This window comes from Embiotoca jacksoni, unplaced genomic scaffold (assembly GCF_022577435.1).
Source record: "Embiotoca jacksoni isolate LCO1_2020_lvr unplaced genomic scaffold, fEmbJac1.0.p SCAF_12, whole genome shotgun sequence".
NCBI lineage: Eukaryota > Metazoa > Chordata > Actinopteri > Embiotocidae > Embiotoca > Embiotoca jacksoni.
The window spans coordinates 7,623,934-7,649,291 of NW_027185252.1; the positions used below are offsets into that span (position 1 = coordinate 7,623,934).

The 25,358-nt window shown below is 42.5% G+C and overlaps 1 protein-coding gene across 1 annotated transcript; it reads right to left on the bottom strand.

The window, feature by feature from the left end:
• Positions 1-1,148: 1,148 nt before the first annotated feature.
• Positions 1,149-24,768, bottom strand: LOC138195264 (protein FAM53B-like). Its single transcript, XM_069144527.1, has 5 exons — positions 24,602-24,768; positions 14,706-14,976; positions 12,074-12,128; positions 9,248-10,125; positions 1,149-2,396 (listed from the first exon to the last, which is right to left on the bottom strand). Exons 2-5 carry the CDS (start codon positions 14,784-14,786, stop codon positions 2,043-2,045), a joined length of 1,368 nt encoding a protein of 455 aa, XP_069000628.1. The 5' UTR covers positions 14,787-14,976; positions 24,602-24,768; the 3' UTR covers positions 1,149-2,042.
• Between the last annotated feature and the right edge of the window lie 590 nt (positions 24,769-25,358).

Sequence of the window (25,358 nt, forward strand, 5' to 3'; positions counted from 1 at the left end):
AAGCAAGGTGTGAACTAATGTCTGAGCCTTTCAGACATCATATGCCTGTTTTCATTTTCCATCCTCTAAATTTAAGCCTCCCGTCCTTCTTTTCATCAACTTATCACCATTCTTGGAATATCTAGAAACAGGTAGACCCACTGGGAATGAAAAAGAAGTATCCAGTTTTCCACGCCATGTGACAGGTTTTCAGCATATACAAGCAATCAGTATCTCTTTCAGGGTCTTGGAATAAGTGTGTGTGTGTGTGTGTGTGTGTGTGTGTGTGTGTGTGTGTGTGTGTGTGTGTGTGTGTGTGTGTGTGTGTGTGTGTGCGCGTGTAAGCCAACACCTAAGCGTTGGGATGTCAGGGTTCACCTTCCTTCAAGGCCACGATCGAAGGAAAAGCTGCATGCTGCTGTAACATCCTGTTTTGAACATAAACACATTTTAGCAGCCGGTGCTTTCGTCCACGTATTGGAAAAACAATCTGTCCAATCACTTTATTTCAGCAATCAGCCTCCCCTGTGGCCAATAATAACGATGACACAAGCCTTTAATGCTGTTTAAAGAGACAGATACCGATGGAGGTTAAGTCCTGTAAAGGTGGCAGGTGTTTTGAGTTTGTTTCAGCAGCTTGGACAGACTTCAGAGACGTGATAGGAAATCCCAGGGAGGAAGAACCTTGCCCGGTCGACGTGTCTGTCTGTCTGCCTCGGTCCCGAGACATTTTGTCCTGACATCACCTCCTCTGGTCACTGCAGGGTTACCGGCCAGGAATATTCCATGTCTAGACTTCCGGACATTTTGTTTGAGGCTCGTGGCCAACATAGGGCCATAACACAGATTATACTTATACTCGCTGTATTCATCAAGAGGGTAGCTGCTGTGAAGAGAAAATATTTTTTAAAAAAAATGTGTTTTGCCCAATAAATATTCAAAAATGCATTTAATAACTTGTATATTGAAAATGGTGAACTTCAACTGAGTGAGCTTCAATAAAACGGTTCTGAAATGCAAAGCAGGAAATGACTGTGGGGGAGCAGGTACAGCTTCTAAAGATTATCTGGAACCTTCCAACTTTTGATCTGTCAAAGTGAAAGCTTTCTTTGTCAGAAATCTTGCTGAAAGACTTCAGTAATAAGCTGACATTAAACCAGACGTATGAGTGCAGGTTGCAAATTTATTTCATGTCCATTCTGCTAGAAGAAAGAACTTATATTCTTGCTCCTTCACAAACAGCTCATAAAAAACAGTTACTTAGAAAAATATACACTGATGTTAGAACTGAAAACTTGAGATTCAGTGTTTAATTCAAATATACAATTTGCATATTAAGAAACTACAAAACAGGTCAGAAAAGGTGGCTTCAATTGAGGCAAGTTTCTTGAAGAGATCTGAGAGAGTGAACATCCAAAAGAAGGCACTTTTCATTTTCTGAACACGTCATAAAGCTTATTGAGCCTACATTCAGCAAAAACGAAACAATATCTGATTTTCATGTGTGCACAAAAGATGAATAGAGAGGTCAAGGGTAAGTCTCTGAGAAGATACATCTTCCAGCTGTTTGCCCCTCCCTGTTTCAGCCCATCCTCGACGCCCCCACTTTCTCTGAAAGACAAACTTGAGCTAAATACAGGAGAGCCCAGCTACTGCTACAGTGCTACAAAACTAAGATTAGCTGACTTTGGAAAGGTCATCAGGTTGAAAAGGCAGTGGGGGCTGGGAGATTTTCTTAAGACTAACCCTCACTTTCCCACTCCTGAGTTAAGCTGAATACCCAATAAAAAAAAAAAAAAAAAAAAAAAAAAACTAAGGTCACTGCTTTTTGATCAAACAGTAAGAATGTTCAAGGCAAATGTGTCATTAAGAAGCCGATCGTTAACAACATACTCAATGATTTATCAACCTATATCACTTTCTTTGTCCTTCAAACATCTTTTCCTTTCAAAATTGACCATTATTTTTCTGACAGCCCATCCTCATAATCACCTCTTGCCTCACCGACCATAACTTTCTGCAACAGTCCAGACACCATCTTTTAAAAATCTCCTATAAAATGTTCAGTTTCTTTCAATCTGGTCAAGATCCAGCTCTCCCCCCAGCTGGAAAATGTCCCTCTGTGTCCCACAATCACCCTTCCAGAGGGCGCGTTTACCGTCCACGATGCCGACAGGAGACCCGGACCGTGAATCCACGCTACAAGCGGAGTCGCTATCCAGCTCCTCGTAGGATGAATCCTCTTCTTCGTCGTCTCTTATCATTTCCTGCTGTGACTCTAATCCCAGCTCAGACACGGCGGCGAAGTCCGAATCTGGTGGGCCGGCGGTCTCGAAGGAGGGCGGGGCCAGGCTTGATTGGCAGCTGTCGGTCGCTGAGAATCCAGGGCAGCTTAAGCTCTGAAATGTCTGCAGTTTCTGAAAAGAAGGGACAAAGAAAAAATATATAATTATTGCTTTGTGCATCTTAGTGCATGTTCACATCCTGGCTTCACTCTAATGAGGCTATAAAAGTCGAAAGGTTTGTCAGGGAGAACTGGAGCTCAGGGTTTTCAAGAATGCCAGTCTGAGATTGGGTTTCGGTTTGGGCAGCCAAAAGCTTGCCTTCCCTTTCATCGACGGCATGTGAACATGTAAACACGCGATCACACGAGTACACATACACACAAGCTATTGAGGAACATCCACAGGACTCTAAACTTTCTGGGTTGTTTGAGAAAAGAAAACAAAGAGATGAGTTGCAAACCACAAAAGATATCTTATGTCAAACTGTTCTCGAGGCTTATTTATCGCTGGAAGCCACTCTGAAACACATAACCCAACCCTGTATGGTGAAGGACATTTCTTATTTAAGCCATTGTTTTTCACAGTTGTTATGGTGTTTTGTAGTGCACTCTCGGGAGTGTCGGGGAGAATCTGTTTGTGAACAATTGTCCATGTTTTTGCTCTCAAAACTTGACCTTTAAAAAGGTTTAATTCACTCAGAAGTCGTCTCCCATGCTCTTCCTTTCACCCTGAATTACTCTCTGCAACAAAGAAAGGCAGCCGTGCAGCGCAGCGAAGGGGTTAATGATCTCTGGAGTGCCCCCAGCAGCAGATGTTGGAGGCATGGAGGTGAATAGAGATGAGGTTTTCTCTATAAAGCCTCGGCTTACATGACAGACACCTCTAATGTTCCCTAGCATGTGTTGAGACATTGCTTTTCCTGTTACAATGAGTTGGACGTCTCGCTTTTTTAAGTCCCTGTTCTTTTGGTCCAAAAGAAAACTATAATGCAGGATTTCTTTAGCCTGAGTTTAAGGTTAGCTAGATGGATTAGCTTTACGTAAAAGTAGCTCAAACACGTTGCTTCATCTGCAAATGCTTGAGGTGATAATGTGAGGAGTAGGAGGTCTTTGTAGTTACCCCACTGGAGTGGAAAAGGGGATTTCTGAACCCTCGCTCTGTGTTCAACCTCCGGTATTACCCCACTGCTAATTATCACAGCAAGAGGAGAAGACGAAAGAGAGGTAGAGAAGAAGGGGGAGAGGCAGCTTCTCCACAATATGCTTTCTATAAAATCTACCGAGGCTGACTGGGATTTGAGTGGATGTGGTGAAAGGTTGGGGCAGCGGGGTTCGATTTCTGCTGTGTGCCCTGCTTCGCCTATGTGCTACTCCCACCAAGATAAAAACCCTCCCCGCACACACACAAATCACTCACGATACCCACTGCAATTACCAGAAATCTAATCATTTGCAGGCAGAAAAAAAACATGGTTAATACAATTTAGAAACACACTTTATATTTTGAGATTCACACTAAGCAAAAGTCCAAGACATCCTCTTCTACTTCATTATCATCAAAATCCCCTTGCTTCTGACTGCCCACTTCTGTCAAACTTCCTGCTTATAACACTTTCTATAAAAAAGCTGAGACGTGTGCTTCAGTGTGCTGATGATGTCATCAGGGTAACCACAGCAGACATTATATTCCTCTTTTCACAGGCTGTGTAGCGCTCCCCATGACCTGTCAGCTGCACTTGTGTAAACTTGGTGCGGTGCTCTTTCAAGTTTTCAGTTCTAGTTGATTTGGCAAGTGTACTTCGATAGTACCGGTCCTAGCCCTCTGTTCTGTTCTGTGAAACATGTATCAAGCTCGAGGGCCAAGAAGCAGCAGCCTGGCATCACCATGGGTCTCCTAATACCCCTATGGGTCTGACCACACTCCATTGGGGATTGTTTCCATTTGTTGCATCCTAATAGGTGTGGACCTCGGGTTAACTATGAACTATTGGAGCTGCCTTTAACCAATCTGCATTGACCACCATATGATTATTGTGCGCTGAAACTCACCAAGCTGTAAACAACAGACGAACCCCCCCCCCCACTCCCCCCCACCCCCCGACGTGAGCAGACGCCATGTCGGTAAATGACCATTGCAGACGTTGTGAAGTGAATTTAAGGATACAAGTAGAACTGTTTTTGCTCCGGCTTCAATACCTCGATATTTGCTCGCGTTTCTACAACTCTTCGAATTGCTTCATCTAGTTCTGCCACTGCTGCCATTGTTGGAACTACATTTTAAAGCAAAACGCTCATCGCACTTAGCCACCCCCCACTGCTCACTGATCCGTCCACCCTTAAGAGATGCTGAGCAAACTTTTGTGCGAATAGTATTTCCAGACTGTAATCACATCAAAGGCCGAAGCTGTGAGCAATAGAAGAACAACTTCTTTATCTGTTTACAATTTAGCCAAACAAACTGAGAGGAATTAGTATGTCACATTGTTTTTATAAAGAAGACAAAGACAACAGTTCTGTCCAACATCCTTTGGATTGCTCTGTAACCATGGGGTTTCACATCATAAAATTAAACACAATTTTATAAACATTACTGATATTCTGTTAGATACCATGCATTATTTCAACGCATGACCAACATAACCCCCAACATAAAGATGTTATCTACAACACGGGATCAAAAGGCAGCTGCTGTGGGAGAAGCACATGCCAAGAGGTTAGGGTTTGCCATTGTACCCTGCTAGGTGCAATGGCAAAGGTCCTGCTGTGAACCTGACTGGAAACATGCACACACAAATAGGCTAATCACACATATAGTGAGAGGTGCAGGTACTTTACTATGGACTCTATGTCCACACGCAGGAAATGAGTGTAGGAATGCGCTTCTTTGGATTCTGTCTGTGCTGAAATGAGGTCAGATAAACAACACCAAATGACACACTGCTCCGAGGAAGACAAGCAAACACAAATCTCCAAAAGCAAACAACTGTAAAGCAATAGAGAGGACAGCGGTGCAAGCAAAGACAGGACAATTTAACTCAAACTACATGCTTGCACACCTCCGCATCAATTATCTGCATCGCTTTAGTCTGTGTATTTCTCTGTAAACGGAGAGTGCCTGGCAGATACCTGCAAATGCCTGTAAGTAAGATTTAAAAAAAAAAAAAAAAGATAAATATGTTGAGTTGGCAGACGTTGAAAAAATGTGGATAATATTTATGACTTGTATTTGCTGATGCTTTACAATGCTCGTTTGGGACAAGTCACAACATGTCATTATACACAGTGAGCACTGCACCTCGAGACGCCCACCTAGGTGTTCCCACATGCCTGCGGGACTTGACACTCAGCTATGATCACCATGTCTGCCATCCCAGGAATGGAATGAGATGAAGAGAGGAGGGGAAGAGCAGATCAGCTCAAACTTAGGCCCGCAAGAAGACTTTAATAGAGAGGAGCAAGGAGTTTGTCTGCCAGCCTCCCTGCAGAAATAATACCCCCCTTTCTTCACCCTGCTATTTCCCTCCTGAATGCACAGGCATCCGCACTCACGCACTCGCTCAACACGTCCCCATTTACCACCTCTACTGCTCTCAAGTAACTGTTTTTCAAAATGTACAATAAACTTACTGAGGCTATCACAGGCCGTTTCCCCAAAAGCAAAGTGTGAGCTGTGTCAACAGTCAGTCAGCAAGTGACCTACTCGAGAGATAACATTCCCCATCTGACAGCTCACTACTTACGCCCCCTATTTTGAGGAAAAAACAATGACGGCCAAGGTGGAAGGGCAGCCAGGGCTGAGAACGAGGTAGTGGAGAGAGGAGTGAACCGATATACATGGCTGACAGGGAGGGCATTCGAGGAATTTTGGGGGCGGCTGCACGTAAATCCCTACAGTAGTCGAGCTATAGCCCGATTAGCATGGCATGCATCCCCAGAATTCACACCCGCCTTCATTGACGTGGTCGAAGAACCTAGAGGCCAAATTACACCATGTTCCACTGGCAACACACACTGGGGGACTGTTACGTGTTGACCATCACAATTCTTCTACCCCTGAAACCTCGAGCACACCTTCTGCGTTTAGGATCCAGCAAATTAATACACGCATGTACTCTTTCCAGATGAATGTCACTTGGCAATTACAAAGTTTGCTGTGCCAAAAGCTTTTGCTTTTCTTTACCTGGACTTTAGACTGTATTACTCATTCACACAACTACAAAGCATTGAGTTTAGGTGTGAGAACAAGTAATAACTCTTAACTGACATGCTAAGGCAGTGCCGAGTAAGACACCTTTTTCACCCTAGGAGTGTTGTTATGACTTCTTAAGAGGGACGGGGAGGACATAATTATGTGTGTGTAGCCAGTAAAAAGGACAAACAGTGTCACTGAAATCACACCATGGGCTTCCCCCAAATAGTTGTTTAGGGTTAGTTGGCCAAAAAGTCTTAGTCGACCAAGTTGTCAGTCATTTAGTTGCAGGCAAAAAAAAAAAAAAAAAAACTCAAAGCTGTGCATTTTCAGAAACGTTATAAGTAACTTGCAGAAACATTTGTAACCGCGCACCCTCTTCTTTAGGAAGGTGGCCTTGTGGGTAACCTGGGCTAACATAGGTCCAGTAGGCCCGTGTTGTAGGAAGTGAGTGACTCTCTCTAACATTAGCAGCATGTAGCTGCAACCACATGATAGTAATTACATTCTTTGTCAGCCTTGGAACTTAAACCATTTTCTGATTTCCCCAAAAGATATATATATTTTATATATATATATATATGTATATATATATATATATATTGGCTTTAACTAATGACCATTGGTAGATTAGGAGAATCTTTGGTCAGTGGCAGCCCTACAGTTCACACATCAAGTCTTCCCAACAACAGCTTAAGTAAAAGAGCCAAATGTAGGAAAGATAAGATCCTCACATTTTTAACTGCAGGTAACAATCCCACTCAAAAATCCTGCTAAGTAAAAGATTCCTATCAGAGGCTGTAAAATCTCATCCCAACCCCAACGGTAATTTTTATGTTCTTTCCTCACTATAGCAGACACAGGTTGTAACCAACCCTGTGTTTCCACATAATCACTTCCTTTTCCAGACAGTTTGCCAGCTACAAGTTTTCCCTTTCCCGTGCCACTCACTGAGACAAAAACACTTTGGTAACCTATAACAACCATGTCAATCCTTGACAGTTGCTTCTCGGACTTTGGAGTGATTAAATTTAGTGTGACATGTTAGACTCCTGCTTGTTTAGGTTCCTGGGCACACGAGATGCAACACTTGACCTGGACTGGTTATTGACAAAATGGCAGACGCAAAGCACAGAAAAAGAAAGACAAGAACGAGAGTAAGTGTCTTGTAAATTACTACCAGTTACTTTCTACACTCCAGGAATGAGTGAGGGAGTAAACATGGTTACAGTAGATCTGAAATGACCCATCTAAGTGGCACAAGCTGACTCCTTTCAACAATGCTGAGTACATGCAACCATGCAAGTCAACTCAAAACAGCAACAAAAAACAGGTAAAAACAGACCTCTGAGAACAGATCATTCTTTGACAGTAATCTGAAGCGGGCAGAGGTAACAGCAACCGGAGGTAACGGCAACCGGAGGTAACGTCAACCAGAGGTAACGTCAAACTAACTCTGTTTGTGTGTTTGTGTATTTGTGTGTAACCACTGTGCTTGATTTTCCCCTCTTAGCAGCTGGCATGACAAGAGGAAACATGCCTGCTGGGCTCCATTAGGCCTTGTTGATCCAGCCCTGGCTAAGTGTTGAGGGTGGCTGGCTGGGAACACACTTTTTTTGGAAAAGGAAGGGAGGATAGACGGATAAAGTGATGATACTTTCTAATAAGAGAACAGGAAAAGGACTATATTTCCCAGGCAGGAAGTATGATGGAGGAAGATTTTAGGGTATCAGTTGAATGACAAGTTCAGGAAAGCACAGACAAATCAGATGTGATCTGAGTTGTGAGTCACTAAATTGTGTGATACAGGTTGGCCTTGCTGTTAGTGGCTGCTGTTGGTGCTACAGCTTCTGTGCAGAATTTCAAAGGCATTTCAATGAATAATAAGCTGATACAAGAGTCAAATCAAGATCTTCCTAGCCTTTGTAAAGAAAGAAAAAAAACAAAAACGTAGAGCATTGCCAAGCATCAAAACAGAACAGGACATTAAAACCCTTCTGTGGTTCTATTTTAGGTTTGGATTTGTCCAGGGGTCATTTATCCTCTCTGGCTGGTCCACTTCTTCCTCTGACCATACAAAAGAACAAACAAACTCTTGACATCAGGAAGGCAATCTGGAGTTCTGTGAATCCAAATATCCCCACAATTAGTCAAACTTGGGTTTCTCTAACTGCCTGATAGTAGACATATGAAGCAGCACAGCGAAGGAAACAGACATACAGGGCAGGAGTTGTAGAGAGGAAGCGAATGAATGATGAGAAGTCCACCCCTTTGGTTGGGCTATTTACCCAACACAGTTATTGAAATGACAAACCGGAGCCGGGCTTGCTAGAGCGTGGCACTAGGCAGTGTGACCGAACATGAGGAATGCTTCTTTAGTACGCACCACTCCATGAGCTGGAGGGAGGGAAGCTTGAGATCACTTAGCCCTGAAGCCTCCGACCGACGACCCAGAAAACTTAATTCAGCTTGATTTAATCCAGTCCCTGATCAGACTCGGAGAGAGAAAGACCTGGTTATGTTTGAGGATCTCTTGAACTCCCCTTTGGCCAATAAGCAAAAAGGTCATTGTCTGTGTGGTGAGTGCGTTTGGTCCAAGACTTAACGAAAGATAATAGAGGACATTTTGAGGCATTAGAGAAAAGATTAGAAATAAGATGAAGCTGATTTATGCTTAATCAGCAAGCAAGTGATACTAAAATTTGTCAAATTATAGTAGCACGCATTCAAATAAATGTGAGTGTGTGCGTGCTTGTCCGTGCAAGTTAACATGTGTTCAACATTTCCTAACTAACCTGAGTCATCTTTGCAAGGTCCAGGGAGGGACGCTGCTCATGGGCGTCCTCTGGTCTCCTGCGCTTCATACCAATCTTTTTGTCGTTTAGCACGCAGGGCTGGGATCTGCTCCGAGACAGGCAGCCCGTCCCCCCGGCTCTCTGGCCAGCTCGCCTCCCCATCTCTGGGGTGGAGTCTGGAGAGCTGGTCTCAGATGCCTCTTCCCTCTGGAGCTCTGGCAGGCTGATCTGCTCGTGGGAGAGGGAGAGGGGCCTGAGGAAGAGGTGATTGCGGGAGAGGTGAGTTTGTGAGGAAGGAGAGGTAGGGGACACTGGAGAGGCAGTGAGAACTGGAGAGGCAGTGAACTGAGGGTGGAGAGGCAGGCGCTGGTTGAAGAATGGCAGGTCCAGGGCTCCGTCTGAAGGGATGCTGGAGCGTGAGGGCAAACTAAAGCTGGAGCTACGCTGCATGGTGGGAAAATGGCCTCCTCCTCCTCCTCTGACACTTCCTCCGCTGTGGCATCTTCGTTTTTCCACCGTTGTCCACACCCGGGAGCCTTGGGGCCTCCAAGATGAGCGGAACCCGCTGAATTCATCAGAGAACGACAAGGAGCGACACTGCCGTTTGCTCGGGGGCGCTGTGGGAGCTTGGCTGGTAGCTGTAGTGGTGTACTGCGCTGTGGTGGCCGTGGTGTGGGCACTGGTCACGTTGCTGTTGCAGAGACTGAGATCTCTTATCAGACTGGTGATTGCTGTGGCATTGCCTGGTTCCTTGGCCCAGTCCCGGCTCCCCGGTTCAGGCATCACATCCCACAGGCTCTCCAGACTAGCATCAGACTGGCATGGAACTCTCTGCTGGATGGCGCAGCTTCGCCCTAAGTCCAGCCACCTATCTGCCTCTGCAACAGTAGAGAAACATACAAATGCACACTGATTGGAATGGAAGCAGCCCTTTCAATGTTCCTCTATCTGTGCAACAAGTAATAAAAAGAAAAACTGGAATTGGGTCAATTAGAGCATGACCAATCCTAGCTCAAAGACAGGCAATAATATCTGGAAAGATCATTTAGTAACTAACCACAAAGGCTCAAACAAACAGAAATGAACTGAAGGCAACAAGGAATAGTGGCTGTAGGAACAAGCTGTTTGGCAGAAAGGGAAATGCTCACAGTAGTGGTGAGCCATCGAACTAAAAAGAAACAGGTAGCACAGCACAAAAAACAGCACAAAAATATGTACTTTGGTGGATTAGAAAAAAATGATACTCCATTAGTCTTAAAATGAATGACAGGATCTTGTCTGGAGAAAATAACACTACCACTGAACTGTTAGAAGCAGTGCTGCTCATGTGTAACTGCACGGAAAAATGAAAAACAAAAACAAAACTGACAGTAATATGAAAAGAAAGGGAGTCATTTTCTGCGAGCAATTGAAAACTGATAGTAGACAGCAATTAGTTTGTAAGTCTCAAAAAGTTGGTTGTTTTCTGGAAGAATTTGATAGCTTTCATTATAACATTTGGATGTTAGTTTAGTTTAGTAGCTGAAAGTATGACTCAACTAGGTCACCGTGTGTTATGTCAAAATATAATTAACATAAATAGCTAGAGGAAACTAAAAGAAACCTCAGCTGTACATTGTAATGGCACCATACTCTTAGCATTTGAAACAAGTTTCTGTCTCCAATACTTTTAATTTTTGACACAGACAAAAAATTGATTATCAACGAACTGTGACTGTTCTTCAGTCCAAATCAGGCTTGTTTTTGTTTTGTTTAAAACCTCACCCTACAAAAATGTTGTTTCCAAAAACATGAACTAATGAGAATCACCCAGCGAAACAGTTTGCAGTTCACTCCCTTTGGTCAAGTAGCATGTGCTTTGGAAAGCAGTACGACTTACCAGCTTTCTCACCATCAGCACAAAAGAGTCTATCACACAGTTGTGGGAGATAATACACCTACAGTTAAAAGTGCCACAGTGGCTTGAGATACTGAGCCAAGTGGTTAAGTTGTGAATCTATTAAAGCTTTTGGCAAATGGGGCCCCTTGCTGATCCAAATCCCATCCTTGTGGAGGCTTGTCTCTAATTTTGGCATGCTTTCTCTCAGACTGGTGGACGGAAATCATTGTTTTGGGCGGACAAACAATGTACGGGGGCTACAGTGAAGACCTGACAGGAATGTTGGGAAAACAACTTGACAAAGGGAGAAAGGGATGAACTTCAAAAGGCCACCCTTTGAAAGCAAGAGTCAAAGTGCTGGTTGAGCTAACAAGACATGGTCGGCAATGTCAATGTCAAGATTAACAGTGGAAAAAGTACACCTCCTCTTCCCTATGACGTCACCACGTGTGCCCTCAAAGGTAAAAAGGGATAGTGAGCGATATTGGTGGCTTATATTTACAGGAGCTTGTCTTTTAACACAGGGGTTAATTACTGCAACACTAACGGAGCAGAACGGACATTGTTGACATAGGCAACAGCATATTCAATTACAGTCCACTCCCATGAGAGTCCTGTGCAACGTTGTGTGGAGGCAGGTGCACCCAGATCATGAGAGGGGGATGAGTGACAGACGGAGAAAGGGAGAAGTGAGAGACTGAGTGCGACAGAGGGGATAAACAACAAGACGGTTATAGTGGCCTTGATGGTTCAACTTATCAAGGCTTTAAAGGGACAATTCATTATGCTATTGTGTTTGTGGAATTATCTTATCCCACCTCAGGCAATGTTACAGTCCAGATCTTGAATGAATGCAGAGGACAGAGAGATGAGAATGTTTAATTCACAGAAGAGGAAGCAACAAAGGAAAGACAAACAGAAAAACATAAAGGGAGATAATAACTCACCCACGGTTCCACAGGAGAAGAGGGTGGTCCCTCTGCTCATGGTGTGGAGCTCACGCTGTGGAGGACAGGCAAGGATACAAAATAAACCAAAAAGTGGAGAGCAAAAGTCCATCAGGTTTATTAAGATTAATATCAGTACTGCATATCTAGCACCCATGTGCTTATGTTAACTAATTAATTATATAACTAACGCACTGCTGTAAATTAATCAAACAGTAGAGAATAGTTAACCCCTTCCACCCTGAGAGTTCCTTTACCACGACCAGATCGTAACTGTAATATAAATACAACCAGCACCTTTTGTCGAAGGATGCCAAGCGTGGCACAGTCACAGAAGAGGGAGTCTAGTACTACCATGGCTAAAATGGATGTAGCCTTTAATTTCTGTTGCATCAAATTTGGTTTAGTTTCAGTTTTGAATTCTGAAAACTGGTTCAATAACATTATTGTTTAATGACTGCTTGTTAAAATGTTGTTATTTTCTTTCTAATTTATAGTATTGGTTAGGTGGATGGAAAATGTAAATCTTTGCTGGAGTTTTTCAAATCTCACACTACTCTGGTGGCTATACTATTTAAAAAAAAAAAATTCTCTGAAGTATCTCTTATCCATGGAGCTCAAGGCTGTTCATTTTGGCTTCACAGTTTTGCAGCTGTTATTGACTAAATATGGGGATGTTTTTTTCAGGTAGAAAGTAGCTTTAGGTTTAAGGGGTTTAAGTAACTTCCCCTCAACTAGATGTCACTTTAAAATAGGCAATAATCAATCTCTTTATACAGTATTCACAATTGGCTTGATCGAATGGCCACATGTAATGCGAAATCTGTCATTTGTAGTGATGAACACAGAGAATTTACACCCTGCTCTTCAGTAACCCGCTGCTGTATGGACCTGTACCTAACCGCTTTCTGTTTTAGTTTTACAGCCTGCAACTTTGCTGTTTTGGTTCACTGTCCTTCCTCTCAACAGCATCATTTCCAGAGCCGTGCAGATGTTTTTCAGAGATCAAGTTCAGTGAAAATAACACTTTATGCCACCTGCTCAGCACCAAATGGTGACTAGCTGGTGACCAATGGAGCATTTAGTAGCTAAAGGGCCAGGAATTTCCCTCCAAAGATGGAGAAGAAAAAACAGAACAAAAAAGACTGACTATAATCAAACTCAAACAAGACTCCAAATGAATGCTAATTTTGTCACGTCTGCTGGATACGAAGGCTGACGGTTTACTAAAAGGTTCAAAATAACATTTTACTTACTTTTACTGGCTTAGCAAGAGGCTAAAAACAGACAGATGCTGCTACTCTTTTCTAGCTCTGTGCAAGACAATGAACACATTTACTAAAGCAGAAATGGACTTGTACAGATCGACTCAGTTCACGGCTAGCTTCACATTTACCTAAAAGACTTTCATAACGATACATGGACAATAATTTCACCATACGGAGGACCATATTAACTAAATAGATGCTCTGGTGTTTATGAGGAACAAAGGTTATTTTGGGAATATAAAACGGGTTTTCTTTTCTGCGCACACCTCTCTTTCAATCTGACACCTCAAGTCTCGTGAGTTCACGTCTTACGACAGGGTGGTGTCTGTCTGCGCGAAGGACAAAAAGAAAATGCCACGATCCACTGCTCTGACTAACCTCGACATTGAGACCACAACAAAAATAATGTTTTCTGGGATACAAGGCATAGAAATCATTGTCCTGCAGAAGACAATTAAATGACAGAAATAGCACAATTAAACCCCAGGCCTTCAACATGATGAACTAAATCATTTTTAAATGGACTGATTTAAGTTATAGGTGAGATTTACATTGGGGTAGAAGAGATATCAAAACCTTCTGAGCCTCTCAAAGTTAAACTAATGAGGTAAAATAAATAGTGGGACTTAAGAGTGGCAGCAAGATAAGAGAGGGAAGAGGGAAAGATGCTCTTCTGTGCTGTGATCAAATCGAAATACCCCAAACTTTTCTTTCAGTACTAAAAACCAAGACGTTGGCAAAAAAAGAGAAATAAAATCTCAGGAGTGACCTCTCAAAAATGCAGCACGCCACCACGTTGCTTCACATCACTAAAAGTTGCTTATTGCTACATGTATGTACGGGGCATGGGGTGAAATTAAATGTTAAAAGGAACAGTGACTTTTTGCCAACATCATGAAACCATTCCCTTTATTTCCATTTCTAATATTTCACCACTAAATGTGTCTTAAAACAGTCTACGGGGCTGCTTTACAAAATGTTAAATGGACAACATACACGCTGTAAAAATTCGCTTGCAATCGTAAAAAAAAAAATTTAAGTTTGGATTTAGCTGTGTTGGGCTAGTTTTGGCCCCCTGCCTTGAATCTTTAGCTATTGTTAAGCCAGGCTGAACACATCCTGGACCTCTGAGCGCACAAACATGAAAGTGACCGCGTGTCAGACGACAACAGTGAAAAAGCTCTGTCTTCATGTCACTGTGACGTTAATGAAAGCTTATGACAACTAAATTACTCACTTCCATTGTGAAACCACTGTCACTAGATTGTGGTCTGGCATGCCTACTTGTGCAGGCGAGTTTGTGCGACTGCTTCTTAACAACCGGTTTGCTTTGTGTGGCACTCCAAAGATAAACTTTCTCTCACCAGCCTTCTCTCGATGTTCTTGGGCCTTACATCATTGACACCCTTCTTCTTTTCCAGTGTTTTCGAGAAAATTATCACCATGGTAACAAGTAGCTTTGCTCCAATCTGATTGGGTGCTGGAAAAGGCCACGGTCAGCCATTTTATATAAGGGCAGAGGGCAGATAGTGCAGTTGGACGAAACAGACGAGCAGTTGGTGGCCTCCCATCTGAAGAGCAGCGCTTTTGAGGGTGGTGGAGGTAGGAGGGTGCGTCTCTGACTTCAGCTGATCCCTGTGTTGAAGGAAAGAGATACGGGAGAGAAAAACATGAATATTAATTTAAATTCTGAAAGTGCCACAACTGCGTCCACAAGAACATAACTTGTGGTTGTTTCTGACTAGCAGACACAGGTCTGAACACAAACAGAAGAGTCGAACAGAAATGGAATTTTTTTATTGCATGAGCATAAACAAATGAGTATCAAAATAAATTGCTGTTAATCTACACTTACTAACTGGTACATGTTAATGTTATCAATCTCAAACTGTTATAAATTGTTGAAAATAAAAAAAAAAATCATCAGTAACATACTTGGATCTGATGACTGACCCCTGGTGTAAAGCAATGGTTCACAGAAGGATCATTTTTTTCAGCTAAAAATTTGATGAGAAAATTAAAGAAGGGCTGACTTGTGTTTTCCATTCAACTTTTAACACCCTGACACTTACAGCCAGTTACCCATGTAGTTGCAGGCCTATATAGCTACTGACTTCGTAAACAAAACATGCTCCCATATGCTAAATTGGCTGCTTATGCCTGTGAATAATGGAACATTTGGCTTTTAAACATAATGTACCGATCATATGGAAATCGAAGGATTCTGTAACAGAGAGCAAAGCTTAGCTAATCCAGGAAAGACGTCGCTCACGTCACACGACTACAAATGTGGCTAGGAAACATGAACAGAGAAGGAACATATATGGAGCTGCGGTTGCCTCGTAAACTGCCTGCACCCGCAGATGGCAAAGCACAAACAGAAGCTGTGGCAATAAACACAACTCTTAAAACCTGTGGAGGGAGTTACATGTTTGGCAGATGGTCCATGTGCTTTTTCTTTTTGACAAAGATGCTTTGTCATATTTGCTCTACTCAGCCTTTCTGATACTCCTTGGGAAAGATCTTGGTAAATGATGAGCAGGCTCCACTTTCTTTGGTAGGAATAGCTGCAACAACTTTGGGCTTGAGCTTTTCTCCTTCATTAACCAACCACCAAACATACAGACGGCATCCAATAGAGAGTACCAGCGTGGTAGAGATCCCCCAATCTACTGTTGGCTAATGACAGCTTTCTGCCGTGGAGCAACACATGAGGCTAATGGATCTTCCAGGCCCTCTACGTTATTCTGTCCGTGTAACATGTGGTTTCATGTTAAGTAAGGGTCGTTGCCCTTATATGACATGCTTCAGGGAGACGAGTGTTGGTGTGCAGTGGGTATTAAATTAGAATTGTGGACAGTAAGTTGTTTAGAGATAAAAAAAAAAAAAAAAAAAAAGGAAATAATCATCAAAGGAAAGATATGAGAGGTTGTTTAAACCAAACTTGATAAAAAAAAAAAAAAATTATACCAGTCTAGCCATGTCTTGTTACTTCACAATGTCATCTCTGTCCCTTCCCTTTGCCTCTTCTCCAGTCTCATGACTAAATGAAGACTATAAATGTTTCATGTCGGCCTGCCCCAAACCAACTGCTAGCATATGACTCCCATTATCTCCATTTATCCCAGAGAGTCAGTGGAGCACAACTGGGCCTCCACAGGCAAGAGAAGCTGGTGCTGGTGGTGGGAGCTGGAGGAGAAGGGAATGTTCTTCGTGATCAGTTTTGCAGATGACTTTGCTGATTAGGACTGACACTGAGTAATGGGTGTGGCGATGTTACAGGGTTCGTGAGTATGTGTGTGTTAATCAGAACAGGGGTTGAAGAGCATGATGGTCATGTGTAAAAGCTATTGCAGAGTGCTGTTTGACTGATGCAGTTAGGAAGTGTGACGTGTTCCATCAGGGGCTGAAACAGCTCCTCAGCAGTGTGTGTGTGTGTGTGTGTGTGTGTGTGTGTCTTTCTGTACATGCATGTCTGTTTATGCTAACCTGCGCTTGTGTGCGTGTGTAGTGACTGGCAAGTGGGGTCATGGGAGAGGGCAGACCGAGTGTGAATTCAACCCTGGAGCCATGCTTACTTAATGAACCGACTTCTCATGAGGCGGAAACCAGAGCTTAATGGACAGAAAACTGTAGAGCGCTCGTGTGGAGCGCTTACTGATCAGATCAGATTTTCACCGCTCCAAGCTAGTCTCCTTGTTGGCTGGATCTCACTGTTGGAAAAGCCTTCACTGTTTGACTTGCTGTCATGCAAACGTAAATCCAGGAAGAGATCAGTTTGCAGGACACCTCAAGTTTGGCAGCCCGCTCTTATACTTTCTGTTGTGTGGTGTGTTAAATGTGGTTTTATAAAGTCAGCCGAAATCTCACAAACTCAAATCCTTCACTGAAAATCACTCAGTGTTGGTTTCTTTAAGCCAGACCAGTCATCAAACAAAGGAGAGAGGCTTAATTAATGATTTGTCTCAGCATTTACATTCACAGTACTACAAAGACATCGTAGATATCAAATGATACGGCAACTAGATTGGCTACTTCTCCCTTCAGATAAGATTACAAGATGTGACATTCTTGTTTTCCCAGTTTAAAAAACAACAGTACAGATCAGTGGTCGAGAGTATAAAGGGCTAATGAATAGCCAGTCTTTGACTTATTATACATACAACTTGTGATAATGCCAGGCCACACAAGAAGGAACAGCTTTGGCTTTGCAATGTTTCATCGAATCCATCCTAGTCAGTCATATTTGTTTAAAATGAAGGCGTCTTCATCTCTCAATGCATACCATCATATTTTTTGGGCCTAAAAAACATTCACACACTCAATTTGACCTCCTTAGTTGATTCAAATGTAAAAGTAGGCTACTTCCAGTCAGATTTGTGTATGCCGGGGTGCAGACAGCAGCTCTTGGCTCACAATAGTCAATGACTCAGGAGGGCACAAGAAAGGGCAGCTAAGATAATATGGCTCTTTGCCTAGGCAGTGATTTGTACAGGGAGATGAATAGAACCCATTTGGGCCCCCCTAAAGTTCTGTGGCGGGGTGTTTGGTGTCCATCACCAATTGGCTCAGGTTACTGCATACTTGTGCGGAGTACGTCTGGTGTCAAGACTTTGATCAGTGGCTGTAGCTGAGAGAAACCAATTCATTTCACACTCATGAAATGATGAGAGCTAAACAAACAAAACACTGCATGGGTGAAAAACCATGTGCATATCACTCTTATTTTGGAAAGGTTAAACTATATTTTCCCCGCACTTTTCCCTAATCAGACTAGAATTACAGTAACATATTTTATGGTGGGAGAAGCTAGATGTTGACATCCTTTTTATGTAGTTAGGACGGCCATGAGAAACAAAATGAAAACATCAAAAAGATAAGATTTCTCTGCAGTTGGGTGTGAATACAAGCAAGAGCCATTCTTTAGTGAAAGCCTGCGATATGGATTGTTAATTCAGGGTGAACACACAGCCACCCCTCTCAGATAATGTGGCCGAGGCTGTAAAAATGGACCTAGGGAGGTCAAGACATACCATTGACTCCTCTGGCCATCACCCTAGTACCCACTGGCGAAGGAACACTGGCCAAAAACAACACGCCATCACACCACTAGATCTTCAGAAGAGCATAAACAAAGAGGTGCTCATTCAGCCCGACTTTATGCATTGTCAGTGGTCAAGTTCTGGCCTTCTTTGGCAGATTCCCCTGAATGTATCTCTAACGACAGTGATCATTAACCTCTACTTAAGTACAGATGGCACTTAAAGTTCAAACACAATGAGCAATTCGTTGGTCTTTTACTTTGAAAAAGGGGCAGTTACCTGTAACAACAGTTCTGCAGTGACAACAAAAACAGGAACCACAGCTCAAAGAACGTCTTCAGAATTGCCTTTTCTTAACCTGTAAATGCAGTCAATACTGGCGTTCCTCTCGCTTCTTAGTTGGCATGAAGACAGACTTGCATATGTAAGCACACTTCCCTTTGCAGTGTATGGGTTCTATTTCCCTTGTGGTCACATGCCGCTGCTGAATTGGGTGTGGAGTGCAATGACTCCATTACCAAATGCATGAAAAAATAAAGTCCCACAAAGCATTATGACATTGGGTTAACTCGCATACTATGCCTTATTGACCACTCCTGCTTTCAAAGGAGGAAGAATACAGTAAACTAGTACAACAAATATCCCATTCTACCCTCATGTACACTAACACTTATTATGGATAAGCTACATCATAATGTAAGTGACCTGGCTTACCTCCACTCTGTTCAAATATGTGATCACGTAAAGAACGGCTAACATAAGTAATGTGCAACATGTGATGTGAAATTATCAGGCCACACTACAAAGCATTAAAAAGATTTACAAATGATATTTCTGGAGGTCAGTTTTTCTCTGACTTACTTCATATCACAGTTGCTAAGCACTACACTGTTTCTAGGCATTTAATAGGTAGCCATAGCAACCAAACAGAAAACAGATGACAACAGTGACAACCGGTGATCTGCAAAAGGCAGACGTCGCCCATCCAGTGAAGAATAATATCTGGACAGCTCATCATTTCTTTATCAGTGAGTGTGTTTGTTATAGGAAACTGGCCTGTTGAGCAAGGCCAGTTTACTAAGGTGCGGCATGGTGACATGAAACCTGCAAACACAGCACAGTCGTTCTATTTAGTCAACCTGAAATCTATTTGGGGTTCGACCCCTCTGTCTCAGACCAGGACTTAGCTGAAATCTTTAGAAGCTTGTCAGGCACGGGATCAGGTGTTTTAGTTTGAGTAAAGGAAGGTATGGGGCCTCTTGCCCCCTGGAGTAACTCTGGCATGCCATGACTCTCCATACATCAGGTACCCCACTAATTACACTGCCCCCCCTCTATCAATCCTGGCCTTTCTGCCTGTGGTTTCTTCCATTATCCATGAGTGCCTGTTCTGTTCTGTTCTCTGCACACTAACCAGAGCTCTGATCCATCAGGGATACATTACATGGGAGTTTCAAGCGCTGCTAGCAATCCCTTGCAATTGCTCAGCTCGATAAAGGGGACCTCTCCTTCGTTGTGTAAGCAAGTGAAGTGATGTACAGACTGTCACTACCAATCAACCAATAAAGTAACCTTATTCTGTTGCATAATACCATGTTCACATAGTGAGGTGTGGGTGAGTTGGGAGTGCGTATGGCTGAGAGGATATCTGAACGAAAACTGTGAGCAGCATTCCATCGGCCCATTCATTCATTCATGACGGAGCTCAGCTCACCATATGGACCCTCTGACTGCTCAGCATAGTGTGTATTAGGGCTGTAAAACAGACAAGATTTGAAAGCTAACGGACGGTGTGTTATTTTATGTTTTTTTATTAAAACACCACCGACAGGCTACTGTTGACACAGCTAATATGTAGCGTAAATGAGTTGTGTGTTCCCCATTCTTCAGAGCTAAACAGGAAGCGAGAGTGTTGGGAAGAAGTTGTTGAGCATAGTAATTTTTAACTTGTCTATAAGTGCAATGCTGGTGTGTTTTAGCAGTGATGACTGACTATTTTAAGGTTGTTTTTTTTTACATTTATAGAGCTGCTACGCTTGCGGGAATTACTTAATTTAATCAAATTGTGCAGAGAATGTGATTTGAGCTCATCTTGGCTGAGAAACTCTACAAGCAAATCAAATTGTTGTTGGATGAAAGTGCTATACAGCTACTGTGTCGTGATTAGGTCCATATGCTGGGCAAAAAGAAAGTAGAGACAGAGGAATCTTTTACTTTTGCCACGCTTTAAGTTGGAATAGGAGTGAATTTGTTGTCACAAAGTGACACACAAAAGACCTAAACTAGAAAAGCTTAGTACTTTTGTATGATCTCCATCTGCACAGTCCTAAATTAACTTGTTGACATTCTGCAGTGAGTAAGCTGATCTGCTGCCAGTAAGCTAATTGGGTGCAAATCTTGCTACTTGTCAGTGTTGCGCTGTTGTCTGGAATGACCTGCAGGTGTACGTAAAATGTGTATGTAAAACATGCTGACAGACACAAACCCAAATACTGTGAGAACTGATAGGTTGTCGAGGCCTACAGACAGGAGTTGTGACACATGTCGCCATGAAAATTGGCCCTCTTTGTGCAAGCAGGATTGTCAGGTCACACTGGCTCTGTTCTCAAGCCCAGGCTTGCACAAAGAGACACTTTTGGAGGACGTTAACCCATTAAGGTTTGTGTGAGGAAAAGCTTGTGTGGTTCAGTATAAAAATCCTATACTTTGGAGGGGAAGCTGGTTGATCAGGTTTTGTCACAACTGTGGAAAACAGGTTCTAAAAATACATCAAATTAGGCTATCTGTGCCAAACACTAATGGAAGCTTTCAGTTCCCTTTTTTTTCAAGGGATGCAACTGGGAGATTGTTTCACCAGACTGGATCCTCAGAGAGAACAATTCCACACCGCATGATTCAGACAGGAGTAATTTGATGGATGACATTTTCAGGAAAATAAAACAGAAGAATGCCAACCGGTGTCGTTGATAACAGGGGTGCTATGATGACACAAGGGAACAAAAGAGAAAATATTGGCTCACCTGCACTGTGGGGTTTTCCAGGAGAATACAGGTTATGCACATGCACACACACATAAAATGTTAATACCATCAGACAATAGACATGCAAACAAACTCTGACTAAAAAACTAAGCCCAAAGGGAACAGACTCCCTTTGTTGAGAGTCAAAAGGCAACATGAGGGACAACCTTTCTTTTGAAACTCAATATGATTCCTTACTATCACCCTATAGAAGTACTGGGATGTGTTGATGTGAGTATTCCTATTGCATCCCAGAATGCTTTTCATCTCTAAGTAGAGTCTGGTGCCTGTGTTGGGGGGGTTGGGGGGGGGGGGTTGGGGGAGTGCTTCTCTGGTGTATGTGAGAATGCCTCTTTTCTTTTCTGCTGCAGGTCTTTGGCTCTGTGGGCCACGAAACGCCAGACTTACAAATCTATCATGTTAATGAGGAAGGAATCCACAAAATAAGAAATAACAACATTGAAACATATTGACAAAGTGAAATAACCAAGGCATTTGTTTTTAACTACTTGAAGCCAAGTGGTATGAGTTTGAGTGTGTCTGAAGCAGTGGCAGTTATGACTGCATGTCACAGAGAAGAAAGGGAAGCTTCTGAAATGAATAGAGAATACCATGAAGGCACAGACAAGCATGGCTAACAATCCTTTTCTGGCAGCTTTGCATAATGCTTCAAGCCAGAGAACAAAGGAGGGAAAGAGAGCCACAGTATAAGTGAAAGAGAAAAACAAACAACAGTGAAAAACCAGCAAAAAGTAAGATTGAAATAAACAGACGGGCAAAAAGAAAGAAACCGAGAGGGGTGAAAGTGGCAGCATGTGCGTCAGTGTGTGGACTGAGTGAGAGTTGGACACAGACGGAGAATGGACCAGTGGCTTGCTCAGCACACAGGCACACAGCTGCCCACTGACAGAATGGAGCTCTAATAGGGCCTTTTGCCTGCAACACAAAGACATTGCAAATGTGTGCGTCTTAAGCACACACTGGAGAGCAGAGCGTTCCCCTTTTAAAAAAAACACCGGCCTTAATTACTCCCATAAATTATGTCTGCAGTATGTGCAAAACAAGGCTACCGACTGACAATGCCAGAGCTGCTGTAGACACTATTGCAGTACATCAAGTTGTGCTTCATTAAAAAGATGAAAAGCAAAACGTGATTGTCAACGACTGTGATGAAAACTTTGCTTGTTCCTCTTCAGATAGTGGGCTGAGTATCAAACCTCTTTTCAGTAAAGAGCCAACATTTCCACAACACAAAATATAAAATGATGGCAATAAATGGTTGGTCAGACGTGTTTTACTTTGTCACTAATCTGATATTTCCAGATTTTGGTAAAACTGCTAATTTTGGACTGTTAAACAGAAATTTTACAAAAAATATGCCTTATTTAATTCACTCAAATTTTAATATATTTATATTTTTCCCAAGAAGCTATCCAAAATTATACATTGTTTTAGTACATGTACCAACACTCAGGTACGAGCACCAGTAAAGAACATTTTCAACCATGCCCTGGTCAGATAAAATTACCAGCTACGGCACATTTGCAGGTTTACAAGGCAGACTTTGATAGATCTCAAATTTGTTCACACTGAGCTGTGACATTCCAGTCGCAGTTTATTTCATGAATCAAAGCGAGATTTAGTCATCATAATCATCCCAAAACTGGAAATCTAGATGAGCAGGTTTCCTCTGAGGCACCCATATCAACATCCACTTTGTAATTAGAAACTGAAGCTGACGTGATTAAATCTTTCCCCGGCTCTCTGCTTCACTTCCAACCCTAACTTCAGCTAAACTTCACATTGGTGAGGACAATTTTGTGAGCAGGATTATTGAGACAACTGTAGTGGCATTTCATGTTTATTGATGTTTAAGCGAGCCATAGCTATGCGTCAAGGGCAACCGTTACATCAAGAAACATCTCCATGTATTTTCATTTAGGATACCCGTGTACTAAACCAGTTCTTCCACAGTGGTACTGTGTTTATGGTGTCCACAAAGATCAACCAACTGTCGTGTAACATCAGAGAAGGCAAAACACAAGCATCAACACCTACTTCCTAAACCACAAAAGAAGGGAAACAACCCTAAAATAAGCAATTAAGTGCTTTATTGCCACAATGCCCTGAATTCAGAGCATCTGATTTTGAAAGTGCAATAGAAGCTAAATGATCTTGGTGTGGGCGCTTCATCTGTAAAGCCACCACATAATAAAAATATTTTACAAATGTTTTTATCAGGACCTTATCAGCTCTTATCATTGTGGTTTCAGTTTCATAAATGTGTGACAACATATATTTAGTGCACATAACTTTCTGTCATGTAGTCATAACAACACAACAAGGTGTATATTTTGATTGGACTCCAAGGATGACGCTTTATAAGTTTGCTGATAAAACAGAAACACATTTGAGGAAGAACGAGATGGCTCAAAGTTCCCCCATCCTCAGTCTTTGATGAACTATGCAAGTACAAGAATTAGTAATTACAGTATCTGAAGAGGGAACAAAAACCTAAGTGTATGGTAGAGTCTGGTGAAAAGATGTGCAACCAAGCCTTATGACTCAAGCTTCTCTCAATCTCTTCTCACAGGTTGTGGTGAGGAGCTCTGTGTTAACATATGCTGCAAGGCAACCACACTGCTTCTCAGGTACGGCATGTGACAACATCCTCAGCTTCATTTCCCTGGCTGACAGATGAAGGGGAGTTTTCTGCCTCAAAGAGCTTGTGTGCACCCCCTTCAAATCAGATAATTATAAGCAGACACTTTTAATGCAGCCACAGAGTGGTTAAGCAGAGTTCCTTCATATTCAGATGGTCAGAGGCTCGCTTGTAAACTTCACAACAGCTGATTGAGTCCAGAAAAGTTACAATAACAAATCTGGAGTCAATAATGAGACACCCACAAAGAGTGCAACACACACACAAGCAGCATTTTTTTTTTTTTTTTTTTTTTTTTTTTTTGTCCCTACTCTGGTTTGAAAGTAGCAGAGACGGATACATTTACAAGTAAATCGACAACAACAACAACAACAAAAAACACGTGTTTCTTGACTTATGCCCCATAGTAACCTTTCAATACAGAGGACACTCCGCATGAACAAATTAAACTTCAGAGCATTGAGAGGAGAAACATGGTGATGCATGCCTAGGCGCAGTTAAAATCAGATCATGTATCTGAACAAATGTCCTACTACCTGGCCAGCAGAGGCTCTTTCGAAGTTAGGTCATCTTCAACAAAGGCGAATGCAAAAAGAGAAAGGGGGAAGAAAAAAAAAAGTTCCTCGCAGTTGCAGCCGCCAGCTCGGCGTCCTCGGCGCAGGACTGGGCAGGACTGCGAGCAGCTGAGGGCTCGCTGCTGCCTTCAGCCTTCCAGCATTGATTGTAACAACATCCGCGTACACGCCAACCGGGTGGACGGGGAGGGGGGGGGAGACCAAGGGGAAACTTACCGGCTAACAAACCTTTTTAGAAACGTAGACGCAGGGTTGTTGTGCAGTTAACTCCCGCATATGTAATTATTGATTAATAACAAAAAACTATTCAGCGTATCATCACACGCAGAGCAAAGTTTTATTTACAATTTACACTCCTACCCTTCCCGAGTTGGTATGTTCCACTTCGGTCCTCCTTCAGGTATTTATAATACTCGTGCTACTTTTTTATTACTATGCATTTCATTGATGTTAAAGAGACAGATAGTTGTTGACGTCTCAGTACTACAGGAAGTTTAAACTACTTTACTAAAAGTTGCTACCATACTTTCCTTTCTCTGTTTTTGTATTTTGCCTAAAATAATGACCCAAACATGCATATATAAAGTTAATAATGGTTTAAAATTCACATTTAGGTCTTAGAACTCATGTAGTATTAGTCATTAGTCAAAAGGCAGGGTGTGAAAAGGTCTGAAATCCTTTGAAAGAGGAGTCTTTTCCACCTCCACATCCTGCCATG

What these genes read in the sequence shown, in the direction of transcription:
- LOC138195264 (XM_069144527.1), bottom strand. Translation starts at nt 14,786, where the DNA reads ATGGTGATAATTTTCTCGAAAACACTGGAAAAGAAGAAGGGTGTCAAT. An exon ending in AGAACATCGAGAGAAGGCTG is followed by an intron (nt 12,129 to 14,705) that starts GTGAGAGAAAGT and finishes TGTCCTCCACAG; the next exon opens with CGTGAGCTCCACACCATGAG. An exon ending in ACCTTGCAAAGATGACTCAG is followed by an intron (nt 2,397 to 9,247) that starts GTTAGTTAGGAA and finishes CCTTCTTTTCAG; the next exon opens with AAACTGCAGACATTTCAGAG.